The following is an 18125-nucleotide window of genomic DNA, read 5'->3' as shown; positions in this document are numbered from 1 at the left end:
TTGGGGGAGTCCCTGTTCTCCCGAGCACTCCCAGGAGTGGCAAGAAATAAAGGTCACAAGCTGGCAGAGGGTAGATTTAGGCTAGATATCAGGAGGTGCTACTTCACGGTCAGGGCGGCTAGGATCTGGAACCAACTTCCAAGAGAACACCTTGCTGGGGATGTTCGACCCCAGTATTTTTTCCTGCCATGGCAGGGGGTCGGACTTGATGATCTGCTCAGGTCCCTTCTGACCCTACAAACTATGAAACTATTCTGCCTCTTAAAAACATTTTCATCTGAAAATAAGTATACTGTACCATGTGAACACTTACAAAGTAAAATGTTTTGGGCGTCTTTACTTGAACAGCTATGCCTCCATGTAAGTAAGGCTCCATATCTGAAGTATTCCCAATGCTGAAAGAATACGGTGAAACCACTGAAGAGAGAAAGAGATATATGTTATCTGAGTGACAATGACATCATAAACAGCTTAAGCTCTGATGTAATTCTATTTCTCTGAAAGGTACTTATCTTCTATGAATATTGTACCCTCACTGCTGCTTTTAAAAGTATAATTTCTGTAATTCAGTCCTACTACAATAATAAGTGTAGTTTACCCATTTCCACAGGTATCAGATTGTTTTAAAACTAATACTTTAGGTAGTAGTGCACAACCTTTTGCCCCATGGCTGGAACTGGGGCTGGCACAGTGGGGGCTTGAGCTGGTTGCCCAGGTGGGGTGGGGCAGGGGCAGCACAGTACCAATCCAGGCACAGGGGGAGGGGTGGCAAGTAGCAGCATGATGTGTTGGGTGGGGGCAAGATGGAGACAGAGATCAGCCCAGCAATCCAGACAGGCAGGGGATGGGCCTGGCCCTGATCTTGTTATGCAGCAGTGGTCCAAGTGGGGCTGGATCCAGCTTCCCCTGCCTCCCTGCCATTTCCCAGCCTGTAGAGCTCCCTGTGGGCCAGGTGGCATGGGTCTGGAAGCTGGATATGGCCTTCGGGCCAGGGGTTGAACCACCCCTGCTTTATGCTACTACCCAGAAATACACCACCACTTTGCAGGTGAAGTGTAGCATGTGTATATGCACTTGCATTGTCATATCTTTTTATAATGAAAAGGAAATGTATACCCTTAGCTCTACTTAGGTTATGCATAATATGAATGTATGAGGTATCCTAACCAGCTAGAGAGTAAGACAATCTAGCACAATCAATATCCATGGATTTTTATATGATCACAAAGGCTCAGCACCACAGCAGAGTGACTTGAGGAAACAAGCAGGAACACTTTAAGGCATGTCCTCCCCCAGTCATTATATCATCATTTAATCAAATACTATTGTTAGGGATAAGCAATGAGGCATAAACTGAAAACCAAAAGGCTGAGCATCAGGTGAGACTTGAGCATAAGTGGAAGTTGGGGAAAGAGAAACCAGAAGTCAATGTTCTGGATCTACAGACCTTACCTTACAGACTGTACAATAAGGGCACGTCTACATGTACACTTTAATGTGCATTAGCTTATTTTAATGTGAATTAAAGCATTACAAAAATCCATGCTCTTTAGCTAATGTACATTAAAACAGGCTAATGCGCATTTTTCTAGTACCTCACAATGGAGGGCGCTTTTACATGTGCTCTAGGGGTGAGGGGGTGGAGTGCAGTGCTTTAATCAGAGCAGCTCCAAGAGCTGCTCTAATTAAAGTGCCACCATGTCTCCTGTATGAGCATCCCCATGATTAAAAGTGGTGGCGGGGGGCACTTGAACTACAGCTCATTCAATGCATTTTATCAAGCACCCCGCCACCGTTTTTAAGCACGGGGAGACGCAGGAGGCTGCTGAGCTCGGCAATTGCCATGCTTCAGCAGACTCGATTAATCAGGTCTGCTCTGATGCACTAGAATTCCAGCACATTGGAGCAGCCTATGCAGTTGTGTATAGGTGCCCGGAGACACTAGATTTAATGTGCATTACCTAAAGCACATTAATTGAATTGATGCCCCCTAAGATTTGGATAAAATCTCTCACAAAAAATGTTTATATGATGAGATTAAAACACAGGCAGATGTCACCATAAGTGAAGCACTATCATTTGGAGGTTCCATAAAAAGATCTAAAGCACAGACTTGAAATCATTTGACACAATGGGGAGCACCAAACGGAAGTCATCAACCTTACATTTCTCTGTAGAATTTAAGATTGACCTTGATAATTCCTTTAACAATCTTATGGGGTAATGTGACTGCATATTAGGGTTGCCGACACAAGATTTATTTTTTTAAAATGAAAAATCTACTTTCTCCAAAAAAGAATTTTTTTTTTTTTTTACCACCAACAGCAAACTTCTTTACTGACATTTTTTATTGACATACCATATCATAATTATACCCTGATTATAAGACCACCCCTATGGATTAGATTATCTATATGGAAAATGGAAAATTATAACAAATTTATACAGGTATAGAATCTAATTATTGGAGGTTTCCCTGACATTTGTCCCTCTCCCACTGCTTATAGCAGGGAAAATGTATCTGGGAGATCAGATACCTCTTTGCTCTCTGCTTCCCACCCCCCCCAACTTTAAAGCTAGGAGGAAAGCACAAAAGCAGTTCCCTACTGCCATAAAATTGTGCAGTCAAGATCCCTGCCCTTGGGGAGACTCACAGGGATATCCTGCCTCACCCTGTCACTAGGGACAGACCCAAATTGTGATTATGTGGATTTTGCAGAAACTGAGAAAATTGGGGTGGATGGTATAATGCAATGCCACCCCCTTAGGAAAACTCTTATCTGGAACCTCTCCTCCTTTTGTGCTTCCTGGGCCATTTTTAGCCTGATTTTTTTCCCCTGACAGTCAGTAAAATTTACTGACAGTTGGCAACCTTGCCAAATATGCTGTGACAGATAAATTCAGCTGAGATTCATGTGCTTAAGTGATATCAAAAGCTGAGTTCTAAAAACACTATATGCCCAAATAGTGTGAATGGTCCCATACCAAGTGGTTTCCACAGTGTTCAAACTTTCCTCATCAGAAATCCTTCCGTGCTTCACCTCATGCCTCAGACCTCTGCAAGCAAAACCACTGCTGCAAATCAGTATTGAATTCACATATCAAAATTCTTTCTGCTATGATCACAGCAGTATTGAAATGAACAAAAGGGCCAAAAGAACATGTTTTATTGGTTGATATATAAACAAGTAAACCAAAAGACACAAGGCTTACCTGTTATTTGACGTGTGGATCCATTTAAACATGACATTCCATTAACTTCCCGGAAGGTTAAGAACTGTCCAGTTTCAAGCTTGTGAGGATGGTTTTCAAGGCAGGTAACTATACCAGGATTTGACTAAAGATCAATATTAACAACAGAGTTAGCAAGGAAGAAATTTGCTTTAAATCAGATTTGCGTGCTTCTTGCTTGTTGTAACTACAACCGTCCCAGCACATCTATATGAGAATGGCTTACTACGGTTAGATACAGCGAAGTCAAAAAGGAGCACTTCATTCAACAAGCATGCCAAAATTAAAAACAAGGGGCTTATCTGTATTAAAAAGATTGGATTTTAATATGGGTCTGATAGACTAGTCTAACACTGCTGTCTGGTATATTTGGACTGTTATCCTTAAATTCACAAGATTTTTAAAACAAATCACAAGATTATTCCTTAAGCACTGTCCTTAGTACAATAACTGAATCATATGCTAAAGTTAAGACTGTGTCAGCAGATACTAGAAAATCATCTTGTTTCACACTGCTCTAAGTGCAATGTGGCCAGATCAGAGCTCTGAGCATAAACACTCTAAATCAGAGGATCAGGACAATTCATGCACTGAGGCTGCAGGGAAACAGACGTCACCTGCAACAAGCCCGGATCAGTGCCCTGGCCCCAGCTAGTTCTAGTGGGTGGCCAATCCCTGAAGCCACAGATAAGCCCTGCCCACTCCAGCCTTAAAAGGCTAGGCCTAGCCTGAAGTACTCTATCCAGACAGTAAAGACTGAAGTACGTGGCTCCTCGCTCCCTCTCCCTCCCATTTGCTTCTGCTTTGTTTCCTCTTATTAGATCTCTGAGTTTGACTCTTGGTTTGGCGTGTGATTCTGTTAGGTGATGGGCCTCAAATGCCCATGCCACGATTCCTAAGTTAACAGATGCTGGTGCTACTGTAGAAAGAGTTAAGTAGTTTCTGTTGACTCAGAGCAAGGTAGTTTGTTGCTTCATGCAAAAGATAAGGGAGAAAGTCCTAAAGCAGGACTGTTCAACATTTAAGTCCCCGGGGGCAACCCACCCCAGGAGCCATACAAGTGGGGGCTGCATTCTGCATGGATCACAGCAGGTGAGCCATGAACCACAGAGCTGCTTGATGTGTAGCCACAGAGCCACTTGATATGATACTGTCCCCTTCCCTCACTGCTCTGTATACCTGTGCAAGCACTCCTATCCCCCTCACTGCTGCACTGGGCCTCAGCATTCAAATGTCAGTGCACACAGCTCTGGGTTAGTTTTTCTATCAGGAGAGCAAACCTGGGAGAATTCTTCCAGATTATTTGAATATGTGTATGCAGCTTAAGTCTCTCAATAATTTGGTGGGGGACAGGACTTATGCCACCTCCCAAGAGAGACTAGACATGCTGCTGATGAAGGAACCTCACCCACCCATGTCAGCCCTACACATTCAGGGGCTGCACATTTGCAGAACAGATCTTGAAGGAGCCCTGAGCATCCTGTCCTGCACGCTCAGATCTCCTCAGCATGATGCAGGTCCTGGGAAGCAGGTTTGCATCTTCTGGATGTCACTATACGTCACCCAGAGAGATACCAACTATTTTACTGCTACCTCTCTGAAGTAAGACACTTCTCTAAAAGACACTAACAAACAGAAAATTCTAAAGCACTGGATAGAATGAAAGTACTATCAGAAAATTAATTTCCAACAAACCCTGGGATTCAATCAATTCTTTATTTGAAGAAAATTCTTGGGCACTGTTCCCTTTTCCTGCCACGTCCTTATCAAGCTTATAATTCTTCATCCCCCTCCATTCTCACCCTCCTCCCCACAAAATATTCCAGTCAGTCAGTTCCCAGCACACTATTTTTTAAATTGGGGGCAGGGGGGAGAGAAATGAATAAAAAGGATTTTTAAAATCCAAACATATTTTTTAAAGTGTTTTAAGTTCAAAGTGATAAACATGTGAAAGATAAGCTATGGTACATGCAAATACAGTATTTGCTAGAGCAATAAGCTCTGTTTAAACTTAGGTTCAACTGTTTTAATTATATGCAACATCAGGGAGAAAAACCCACCCTTAATTCTTGAAGTTAATTCAAACTTTATAAGTGTATATACACGTGACTATATTTTGTCATGTGCTACATTATTTACAAATCCACTTTAGTCTTTTTACAATGGAGTGAACGCTGGTATTACTTTCAGTTTCCCTTACCCCAGAGCTATACCTTTCCAGACTATTCTTTCCAGTCTTTTAGCATTTTAGAATATAATCCCCTCTAGTGTAGATCAGTATTACTGAAACAGTCTATAAAAAGGATCCTACTTGGGAATATTTACAATAAATTCTGCTATTTCTGGGTAAATAAACACTCACTGTCAAAATACACAGAGTGCAAAGAGAATCAGTAATTAGTAAAATAAAAATAATAAATAAATATATAAAAATCAGAAGAATCATCCCCAGGGGATAAAAATTTAGATTATTATAATCCAAAACTAATACTCTATTCTTTAGAATAACTTCATTATTTTACTTAGCTGTCAATTAAATACATTCATATAAAATATACTACTAAATGATAACTGTCTTGAAATGAAATGTCATAAATTTGTATTTTGAGTCATAAATTTAAAAAAACCTGTGTGTTTAAAAGATAATTGATATGTTAGTTTAGAGTGTTAAATGTACCTTTTCATGACATCTAATTTAGACATAATTAAGATAGGGTTGGCCAACAGTGGCCAACCTTTTTGGCTGTTGTGCCCATTGAAAGAACCATACCTGACCTAGTTTACGGCTAGGGGTGCCAGAAAGGAGACAGTGGGGCTCAAGCCTCTGGCTGTGCAGAACAGAGTGGGGGCAGGAGGCTGCTGCAAGAGAGGTGTTACTGCTAAGAGCCAAGTTAACATTTTCCTGATTCCACAACCGTCACGTTTTTATATGGTGAGCAAGGATCTGAAGCCTTGAATCCAGCATTGGCTACAGGGCCAGGGAAGGGTTTACCTGGCTCTTGGCAGTGACACCCAACACCTGCACTCCCAGCACCATCCAGGCCATTTCAGTGCCACTCCATGCAACCTAAGGCTGGTACCTCCTGCCTCAATTCCAGCATCTCCCTCTACTAAGCACCGAGTGCTTGCATGCCACATAGCAGCTCTTCATACCGCTAGTGACATTGTGTCATGGGTTGGCTACCCCTAGTGCAGGCAATGGCTGTTGACTAGCTAACAACCCGAGTTATCTGCTGGTACCAGCACATAGTACCAAATCCAAACAAAAAAAAGCAGCTTTGGATGGCCTTGTAGTCACAAGCAGCAAGTTTCAGAGATTCTGTAGTTAAAAAAGGTTATTAGGTCACACAAATACATTTTTTCCCTTTTAACGTGTTCAAAAAAAATGCTTACACTTCACCCAGAGAAGACACTGCTGGATAGTTGCAAGATATGCATGTACAAATGAAACAGAACAGTAGACAATACAGTTTGAAAGTCAAAGTATTAACCTGAGCAGTGAATGATGGAGCAATGTACAAAATGATTCTGTAATATACACTTAAGTGCCAAAAAAGGCAAAGTTTATCGCAGACACAATTAATGTGTGTGGGCATTTCCCAGCAGAGCACAACCCTTAAAAGTGTCAACACTAACAGCTATAACAAACTGTGAGCAAAAATTCAAGCACTGCCGGCACAACACACTCACAACAATGCTGAAGAGGTAAGAATAACTACCTCAAAAAGAGTACTGCAAATAAGCAACAAGTCTTCAAGGAACACAAAGGAGGTCAATCAGCAAAGAAACTATGTAGTTGGGATCATAAAGCATAGGGCTAAAGTAAAAAAATGCCAGAAATCCAGCTGAGTTGGACCTTCCTGCAGCTCTACTATCCCCACAGGGAGAGGAAGGTAGAGAGAAGAAGTAAGCAGGGGTCTACTAGAATCCCAACTCTCCAGCTCCCAAACTCTCCTCTCCCCCTTTCAGTGGAGGGGACATAAGGAGGGGTTTGGGGTTGGACAGCCCCACTCTAGTAGCAATGGGAGGCTCCAGGACTCCAGAGGGGGTAAGCCTGGATCTGGCAACAGACGTAAGAAATGATCTAGGCATGGCAGGGAATCCAGCAGTGATCTAGTAGCTTGAAATCTGGCAAGTTGTCCACCCCTCTATCCCCCATGGAGAAGGGGTGTATGTGGGGGGGAAACCACCTGGGGATAACAGAAGATCAATGGGTGCCCTGTCCCAACGCACAAATAACAAAAAATGAAACCTTTCAAAATAGTACCTCTGTGACACTATATTGGAGCACTTCAGTGGTGTTTGGCACCTTTCAAAGGGCATGTGTGGTTATATCGCTGGCCATCTAAAACAGTTCAACTGTTACTTCTGTCTGCACCCTAGGTGCATCAAAAAATGAAATGAATACTTGGCCTCACTTTTCAATAAGGATGAGAACATTAAAAGTTGAGAGCTTGAAGCACTCAAGTCAGGAGATTAGATAATGTCTATCCTGGAATTCAGAAAGAGTTGGCATATGAAATCACAGTATGACAGCAAGGATTTTTAATTAATCTATCAAGTTGGCATCATATGATTGGAGAAACAGCAAATGTAGTGTACCTGTATTTATGGTGAAACAGTTACCCAGGCAACTATTGGACAGTTAGTCTGACTTCAATGGTAAGAACACTTTAGAATAAAATTTGAAAGAATGCTTAGAGATGTGGACATAAATGAAAATGGGACAAAATTCAGTGTGGATTTACTAAAAGTAGATCTTGTCAGACTATTCTGGTATCCATCTTTGACAATAACTGATTTTCTAGATGAAGGGAATGCAATATAGTTATCTGGACTTCAGGAAAGCAGCTGATACATTATCATGTGGGAAGATGGACTCTAAGGCAGGTAAAGAACTGGCTAAAGGTAAAAGAAACAGGTAGTGCTAAAAGGTGTAGTATTGGACGGTTATTATTGGAGTTCCTTAAGAATCTGGGGACATATCCTGTTTAATATTTTCATTAGCGACAGACTTGAAATTAGAAGCAAGTTTCTAATCATGAGAAATATGATGTTCTGAAACAGCCTCCCAATAGGAGCAGGAGCAGTAGGTTTAAGCTAGAACCTGGCAAGTTTATGAAAGATGATGCCACCTTCTGGAAGAGAAGAAGATGGAACTTCATGATCCAAGATGAGCCCTTTGCTCCTATGTAAATAATCTGAAGATGCTTTATTTTTTTTTCTTTTGCATTGACTGAATTGCTGTTTGTGTTAAACTGCATTTGGATGGAAATTTCAGGTAAAGTTATCTAGTCAGCAAATTGTATCATTCATCATTTTTTAACACAATGCATTTTCAAAGAGTATGTTAAACTACATAATTGTTTAAATAAATGTGTGTAGATATGGTATTAAGGAGAAATGAAGATCTAGTTCCACCCTCAGTAAGTATCAGAGCCCTCTATCCAGATGAAATAAAATGTGCTATTCACATGCACATAGCTTTGTTTAGACCAGTGGTTCTCAACCTTTACAGTAAGGGCATCCTTATTAATTTTTATTAATGTGGCAGCACTCCCAGTTGCGAATCACTACTTGCCTCAACTCACCTCAGTAGCTCTCAACCGGGTGCCACTGCCATCAGGTATAACTGTGTGCCTGCTGCACAGCCAGCCCATGACGTGCTGTGGCATGCTCCCATGCTTCTCTGGCATTGGTGTTCTCCAATAACCCTGGAGTAGGCAGGAGAACTGACTCATGGTGCAGCTCTTCCCAGTCCAAACCTGCATAATGTCTCCCCAAAAGAAGTGTACAGGACAGGTCTCTGGGAGAAGTTGGGAGTGGTAGGGGGTATGGACCTGGAAGGGCTACAGCACAGGCTTACTCTCTTGCCTGCTTTAGGGCTATCAGAAAACAGCAATGCAGGAGGAGTACACATGTGCAACTGCATTACTTGTTGGGCAGTTTCATTTGGCTACATGTCTTGCAGCAACTCATTTGAGAACCATTAGTCTAGACTAAGCTCCTTGTCACTCTCCTTTTCCTCCCATCCATATTCCCAGGCTTATGATGTTTAGAGGGGTATATCCACAAGAGAGATTCATGTGGTACGTGGATATACACCCTCCCAAATCCCAACCCTTTGTATTATCCTACACATGACTGATTTCACATATAAAGTTTATATGCAAACTGAAAGCATATCTCCTCCTAGCTTAAGTCTAGTTAGAATTTGAGAAGTCAGATCAAATTAAAACAAAGTATCAATCCAAGATGTTTAGGAAAAAAAAAACAAACCATAAAAAAGGAAAAGGAATTGTGAACCTGATGCTGCCAAATTATCATTCTGCTTATATATTAAAACTCTTTCCTCAAGTTCAGTTTAGCTTGTAAGCTTCTGGGAGGCTGGATGCATCATGTTATGTATCTATATTGTTCTGGGGAACTGCTATAATTGCACATAGTTTAACAGTAGTATAAAGTGGGGTGGGCAAGCAGAGCATGTGGCCCAAGTAACACCTAAGGGGAGAAACGCCAGAAGGACAGAGGGAAGGGAGACCCTCAACCCAGAGCTACTCACTACAGTCTACGTCACTGCTGCCTTGCCTTCTTCTGCTAGTACCTTCCATCTGCAAGAAGCAGCCAGCATAGGCAATGGGTGTCATACAGTGCAAAGCATTCTGGGTAACTGTTTTTTAGAGCAGCAGTAGAGTTTCCTACTGCTGGGGGCTGAACTGACCCCCACTTTTTGCTGCCAAAGTCAGCATTTTTTTTGCCCTCTGGACATGGACTTTGGCAACAACAAAACGGGGTGAAAAAATCTCTCTCCAGCAGCAGTAAACTCCACTGGCTGTCTAGAGAACTAAGGTTCCCAGGAAGCCTTGTGCTCCATGACACTGCCTGGCCCTCTGCTCTTCCCATGCCTACACTCAAGAAGGCTGCATGGGGAGGGGCAGGGAAGGAAGGGTGAGAGATGACTGTTCAAGGTACATTTTTCCAATTTGTGCCTGCAATGTACTGCATACCATCCTACTTCCTAACTTCCACTGGCACAGTTCTTATGCCAGATGCTCCTTTCATTTCCCTTATTCCAGGTGTTCTCAATCCCCAGGCCATGGCCTGGTGCCAGACCACAGCGGGTCAGCTGCCAGTCTGCAGCACAGTCAGCTGCCAGACCGGAAGTGGCTGCGGACTGGCAAACTGCAGCCCCCCCAGAGCCAGGCAGAGAGGCTGCAGCTCCTTCTGCAGGGCCCAAAGCAGTGCAGGGTTTGCCCCTCACCCAGGGGGTGAGGGTATCGTTACCCATCTTCTGGCTGGAAATTCAGGTTGCTGTCAGCCATGACTGCTGGGCTGTGGTTTGCCAGGCTACGGCATAAAAATTTTGAGAACCCCTGCCTTATTCTATATACCACCCCCTATGCTCTTGTATTTCTGAGACTCCCAGCAAACTCCCTCCCACAGTTCCACATGCCAAAAGCCTTGCATACCTCACTGCAAATAGAGTCTCACTTCTGTCAGTCTGGGAGATAACTCACGCTGGGTGTCAAAATATTAAACTACAATGAGAGAAGCAAAACTGAACTGAGGGTATGGCTATGTTAGAAGTTAGCAACAGGTTTTTCAGTTTACAAGCACTGATGACAGATAATTAAAAGAAGAGGTGGATCTTTCTTGGTCTATGAATAAGAGTATAGGCCTCAATTTGCCTTCAGTTTTCTCCTTACAAATATCAAAAGGTCTTACCCCTGATGTTCAAGGAACATTTCTTGCAATTTTGGAGTTTATCAGCTGAGACACTAACACTGACACCATAGAACACCAAGCTCTGGTTCACTCTCCCAATAACACAAAATAAATTGTCTCATAACAGTGTGATGATATGCACCCCTTACCTGTGTTATGTTTGAAATGAAAATTTCCTTTGGTTCCTCTCCTGTTGTATCCAGCACTTCAAATTCATCACCAAAATCACAAAACAAACGTGAACATATTCCATAGACATCCGCACTGACAAACTACAAAAGAAAGTACAAATGAACAGGATTACCAGGTAACCAAACAGAAGTAATCTCTTAGCATTCCAAAATACTACCTACACAGCTAATTAAGGTGCAAATTTTGTTCTTTGATGCAGACTTGCATCTTGAAGTGAAGCAACCAGATATTGTATCCATTTATATAGTGATAGAATCTGGCCCTCCATCAATTTGTCTAAACTAACACCTATAAATAGAACTAGGGATGGTATTAGCCCAATGGAGAAACAATAGAAAGAGTGCTTTCCATCCCTTGAATATGCTCTCCCCATATTCTCTTTGAATTAAACTCACCCCATCACATAAGTTGTGAATCTGGCCTGTCTTCTATAGAAGCAATTTTTCATTGAGCTATGGAAGGTACCAAGAAGTGTTCTAACTCCCTTTTATATAAATTTGCACAGAAATCCAAGAGCAGGCCAGGAAATGGTACTATAAAAAGCAGCATCCCCCCCAGAGCCAACAGTATAACAGTACAGTGATGACTGGGAAAGGCAAGGTGCTGCAGAGATAGTGCAAGAGACACTGAAAGAATCCTCTACATGTGGATTAATACAAGATGATCTGGCCCGATTAATTCAGTGGTCACTATTTGAAATTACCTTAATAGGTGGGTGTTGACTATGGCAAAAATCATTAATCTTCCTTTGCAGTGACAGCCTCATCTCAGTCAGTATGATGCACTGTTGACAGAAAGGTGCAAGCAATGAGGTCTAGATGTTGATGTCAGAAGCTATCAACATTAGCTAAATTCAGCATTGATAAATTCTAAGGTTTTTCACACACTGACCAGAAAAGCACATCTCTGTTGCACAGATTTAGCAATCAATGGGTATGTCTACTCACTCATTAATACACCTTTGCTACTGCACATTAAGTTTAGTACTTCTAATACGAGATACTATAATCAAGGCTCAGTAGCTATGCTAATTCACAGTAGCAAAGGCAAACTTTTTTGTGATGTTTAATGCAGAGTAGATCAATTCTACTGCGCATAAGCATGGTTTTTGAAGTGATGTGCTAATACGCAGTAGAATTAGTCTACTGCACATTAAGCGTCTCACGCAGCCGTGCCCAATTTGAAGAGATTTGCTTCTCTCATTTTAACTCTGTCTTACAAAATCATTCCAGGAGAACAACAGCTATAAGTGAGGAGTCATTCCATTTACATGACCCATTACTCACAAGCCTGATAAAGTTCAAATCCTGCCTCAGACTATTTAAAAAACTGTTAGTCACAGTTACTGTCTTTCTAAAACAGAAAACATTAGAGGCACGAAGGTATATTAGCACAATCAGTAAGTTAAAGAAAGTCCCAGCATTGAGAAATGAAAGTGATATTGGCCTAGTGCCTTTAATAAAGTATGCATACATTGGAATGCTTGTACGCAAGAGACTTGTAGACACTTCAAGTGCTGAGCATATCTAAACTGCAAGTACACTATCAGTATGCAAACATATGTTAAAAAATTTAGGGTACTGTTTCTACTGCAATATTAATTTGGCCATGTAGCATATAGGTATAAATTTTTCATTCCTGTTTTTCCAGCCTGTTAGAAAAGATTTGTAACACATCAAGGGCCAGTTCATTTTCTGTCTCTGAATTTAAATCATGAGACAGTCTGTCATTTAATGATTTATTGATACCTTTCATTTCAATGAAAGGAGCACAAAAATAAGGACATGGACTTTCAACATTGCAAGATGTCCATTAAAATGTTATTAGTTCAGGAATTAGATCCATTTGTCTGGTTCTAATGTTATCATCTAGTCAAAACAAGTCCTTCCCCCAAAATGTTGCTTACTCTGGGAAAGTAGAAAGTTACACAGCCACGTTAAATAAGTATTACATACCTGATACTGTTTTAAGAAAGATAGGTCTGTGGTCTCATCAAGCGTTGCAGTTGACGACACAACATGGACATATGGGTTGAGTTCTGCGATGTGAGGAAGTGCCGCCTCAGCTCTGAAATGATTTTCAGATTTGCATCCTTTAATATATATTATTTATATAGCTAATTAGAGTGTGCACTAATTACCAGGACCCTTTGTTTCTTACACTTTCTTTTACAATGATCACAGCCAATCAACTTCCTGTGCTTTTTCATATTTAGAAGTGTTCTACAATACATACCCTGAAGATTCTCATGCCGTCAACCTGACAGCAAGATTTACAGCATGACTACTAACTCTGAAACATATTTAGGAGAGCAAGAGACCACAACTAAGCTGTCCACTGGCTTTATTTAGCCAGCCTTGCAGTTGGAAAAGAAATGCATTTCCCTGTTTCCATAACTAGCAGATTTAGGAAAAAAACATTCACTACCTATAACTAGCAATATGTTTCCATGTATCCACATACACACAAATTAGGCAGACAGCCCAAACACATCTCAGTCACTTTAATGCACTCCTCCTTGACAAATGGGCACTGCATTTAAAGGCAGTGATGTCCACAGAACAACACTGCGTAAGATGCTTCATAGCCAAATGACAAAGTCAACATAGTTATGCATAAGTTAAGGATGGGTCATTGCTTGGATATATCTAAAAAAAATGTATTAACCTGTTCCTTAGATTGAGAATATCATCTTCATGGATGAAAAAATTGCTTCCCAAATCCCATATTTTGCACTGCTTGGTGTCATGAACCGTAAGAGCCTTCAGATGAGATCAAGAGGGAAAGGTCAGTTAAAAAAAAAAAAAAAAGTTAAAGTATTATTTGAAATCAGTGCATACATGCACAGCACATTCAAGTGTACATAGCAAATTTAGTCCTGAGATTCTGAAGCAATACTACTACAGCAAACCTAAAGGCACTACATAAAGATGCAAAATGTACAGTAGTGATCTACTGCATTCAACTTCACTGTTTCCCACTGTTGCTGAAAAAAAAAAAAAAGTTAGAGAAACAATAGGTATTTTGCTCAGCATGACATAATAATGCTTCCTGGGAGTATAACCTTATTCTTAGTTGCTCTTTAGAGGCTTAAAAAAGGATAACAGCAATATTTTTGACTGAAAAATATATTCCCTCTCTAACCCACAAGAAACTTCTTACGGGTTCCCTGAGAGTTACAAAGCCAAGGAATGTGCTCCCTTCGCTGTTATTCTGCAGCAAAACCTGGATAATTAAGACAACATTCAGAAAAACTAAAGCTGGTTTTGTTGTGTTGCCCTTAAGTGTGACTGGTATTGCTGTCAAGGAACTGGCTTTTACAAAAAGGCAAAGGTATCTTCTTTTTTTTTTTTTTTAATGAAAAAGCATGAACAAAGAATAATTCACTTTAAACAAGATTAGAAAAAGGTACCTATTTCAATCACAGCATAGACAGAGGCTACACTGATCAAAATAAAAATCAGAAACCCTAAGATGAGCATATAATTTACTTTATCAAATGTCACCATGGCCAAAAACATAGCTACCTGATCCTTTGGTAATAAAACAATTAAATGGCACATTCCAGAGTGCTTTTCAAAAGACCCTTTTATTAGAAATTACTATAGATTTCTTTCACAATCATTTACATACCTTTATACCAGCTAGAACTACATTCTTAGCTGCAAGAAAGAGAGAAAGAACAATGTTTATAATGTTCTTCTACAGTAATAAAGTAACTAAAGTAAAGTAATTTGGACAATAATGAAACTGATTGTTCATTTTATGTTCATAAAAGTTTCACAGTTCACATCAATTACATCTTCTTGATAACTTTAAAGAAAAAGGCAATTCAGCTCTCCTGTAGATATTTCAATGCAACAGGAGCTTTTTAACCAATTAACAGATCCTCTAATGAATTCTCAGTTGGCCAGTTATGGCCAAATTCCAGCTACTTTGTGTCACTCGTAGGGTAAAGATATAAGCTTATAGTTTTCAGTTTATTTAACTGCACAAGGATAACATTAGAAGGGTCTATTATGATAAATTAGCTGGACCTCCTGCACAGCAAGTTCAAAAGAAATATCACCCAATAATGTTGAACAATTTATTTAATGACAAAGACAAAGATACATTTGTAAGACATTTTAAACCACACACACCTACAAAAAAAGAGAGCCACAAACCTATTTACTCTGATTTAACAGTATGATTCAGCTGTACACATAACTGTTCAGGAGGTACATGAAATTTTAAGTGCAGTAGATTTTAGGATATATCTTTAAAGTACTCCTGAAGGGTACACACAAATAACTGATGCTTTTTTGTTTAAATAAAAGTTACCTAAACTTACCAATCTCCACACCAAGGCCACCCATACCACTCAGGAACACATTAGATCGGGCCATCTTCTGCATTGCAGAGTCTCCAAGGACGTATCTCTGTCGACTATATGCAAGAAAAATATATATTAAAAACAATGAATAAATATAATTCCTATATTAAAATGAGGTACACCCAAAGGTTCTAAAACATAAATGGATTTTCCCTAATAAAATTTTCAACCCCCACACAGCTTGGGTTCTGACAGCCAAGCCATTTCCTTTCTGTCTCCAAACATCAACAATAATAAGTTCTGCAAAACTAAGTTATATCATTGTTGATGCACTTGCAATTCCATTAGCCATTGAAGGGTTTGCCCAGGGCAATGAAGACATTTTGAAAAACCATGACTGTAAAGTAATTTGGTATATAAATGGGCTTTCAGAACTGCATGACAGCAATAAATGCAAGATGGGGAAAAAAGCCCATTTTAATTTCAGAAACTGAGGCAAGTTCATGAAACTAACCCCAATGGACATATCTTATTTGCAAACTCAGCGAATTTTTAATGGAAAACAAATCTGTGATACACAAAGATTATGGACCTCCATAATTTTTAAGGTAGATCACCACTCATTTCTCTTATGTTACAATTTCAATACCTACTTAGGGCATGTATACATGAGACGCTTAATGCCCATTAGACTAACTCTACTGAGCATTAGCGTGGCTGGCAAAAACTGTGCTAATGTGCAGTAGATTAGTCTAATAAGCTTTAAGCGTCACAAAAAAGCATTCACTTGCACTAATGCTCAGTGACACTGATTATGGTGCATTTTGTACCTGTTGTTATGGCACATTAATGAACGTGTAGATACACCCAGGATTTTACGAACTCAACCTTTTGGGGCACAACATGCTCCAAACCAGGAATTTCTTCTTTACCAGAAATACTCAGATCAAAAGTCGAAGCACCTCAGTATATTCAAGTGGAGAACTTTGAAAGATACTCTGTTCTCTAAAGTTTCTTGTCATCTGATTTCACCTCAAAGTACACATATGTAAGCCATTTGGAATTCCATTCAACGGAGGACTTTTTAAAAAATTCAGTAATTGAGAGAAACAAGCCTGGTTGCTTGATATACTTCTAAGAATATCAGTTTTATAGGGATTAAAATGTCCCCCAATATTGGACTATTTGGAATGCCTGCAAAAACAAACAAACACACACACAAACAAACACACACACAAACAAACACACACCCCCCACAAGAAAAAATTAAGTGTAAGTGTATCAAATGCATAAAGTATTATGCCTCTAAAAATGAAAATAATTTAAAATACTGACTTTGGTTCATATGACATTGTGGGAAAAAAGGTTTTTAATTAATAAGGAACTTTTCTACCAGTTTCACTGTTTCCAGAAGTACTATGTTTCAACATGGGACGCATCTTGTATTGCTGGACAGAAAATCAGTTACAGACAACAGTGAAAATTCAAGTCTCAAGATCAAACTCTGCATGGGTATAAAAATCTCACCACATTGCCAACAAATACTATGAAAGGAAATTTAACACAAAAGAAAAATATTTAAATTCAATTATAATAAAGTGTGCAATCAGAACCCCATCTCTGTTACAGAGGAGCACACCCTGTAACCCTGAAGACTGAAGAAACATTTTTACTAGAGGCAGAGTAGCCTCAGCGGGTTGGGAAGCTTCAAATTCTCACCAAATGAAGTCCATAAACAATTCTGGGAGAGCATTCTAGAAAGGGCACAGTGACTATAGGTGGACATGGGTGGGAGGGTATTAAGAACAGCTTCTCATCTGGATGTCACCTTCCACTTTCAAAATCTTCAGTTTCAAGTTAAGGTGGCTATATTTAATTGTTATGGTTATTAGGAATCTTGTAAAATCATGGAGAAGAAAATATTAATAAGAAAAAAGGCTGAAAGAAAGCCATAGTATAAAGGGATTTAGAGGGGAAGAATTAGAGAGAGACCTAATGAAGGAGGTAGTTTGTACAACACGGTAAAGAAAAATGAGGAAAGATGAAACGGAAGAAAAAGTTAGAGGAAATGAAAAAGCAACGACGAATCAAAATCAGGAAAGAAAAGAAAGTGTAAGAACAACAGAACTGAAGGGAGCAATTAAACTGGTTGGCCAAACATAGTATGTAATATAATGACTTTCCCAAGCATTGTTTAGTTAGTTTGGCACTTTTCAGTATATGGCCAATTCTTTACCTGGTCAAATACTGTTTAGTGATTTCACAAGTACTTATGAACTAAACGATCATCTGCACAAAGATATTTATTTATATCAAAGGTTGGCAACGTTTTCTGGTGGAGGACCAGAACATCCCAGCTTGGGCCTGAGGCAGGAGGGTAGGTGGGACTCAGCTGCCTCCCCCACTTCTTCCTGCCACGCGACTTCAGCATAGCGCTGAAACCCCTTTCCGCCAAGTGCCCCTGGAGTCACAGCTGCACCTGGCAGATCCAAAGGCTCTGCAGGCCAGATGCAGTCCATGAGCTGTATGCTGTTGACCCCCTATTTATATAATTCAGCCACTTCCAATATTAAAGTCAGAAATTTTCAGACTGTTTTAATGGAAAGTGGAATCACAATGTGTACAGTACTTCTGAAATGTTTTATTCCTTTAAATGGTGAAG

General features: G+C 40.1%; 1 protein-coding gene across 1 annotated transcript in view; it reads right to left on the bottom strand.

Annotated features, from left to right (window-relative positions):
* UBA6 (ubiquitin like modifier activating enzyme 6) overlaps positions 1–18125 on the bottom strand; it is a 63686-nt gene that overhangs the window by 40199 nt on the left and 5362 nt on the right. Inside the window, exons 2-9 of the mRNA XM_019522266.1 lie at positions 15482–15576; positions 14782–14810; positions 13816–13910; positions 13104–13215; positions 11852–11932; positions 11106–11228; positions 3214–3337; positions 314–417 (exon numbers count right to left, since the gene is read on the bottom strand). Of these exons, the coding sequence (XP_019377811.1) occupies positions 314–417; positions 3214–3337; positions 11106–11228; positions 11852–11932; positions 13104–13215; positions 13816–13910; positions 14782–14810; positions 15482–15576 (763 nt within the window). The remainder of the gene's footprint in view (positions 1–313; positions 418–3213; positions 3338–11105; positions 11229–11851; positions 11933–13103; positions 13216–13815; positions 13911–14781; positions 14811–15481; positions 15577–18125) is intronic.

This window comes from Gavialis gangeticus, unplaced genomic scaffold, assembly GCF_001723915.1.
Source record: "Gavialis gangeticus isolate Ggan-Ray unplaced genomic scaffold, GavGan_comp1, whole genome shotgun sequence".
NCBI classification, from domain to species: domain Eukaryota; kingdom Metazoa; phylum Chordata; order Crocodylia; family Gavialidae; genus Gavialis; species Gavialis gangeticus.
This window is presented reverse-complemented; position numbering and strand designations above follow the sequence as displayed.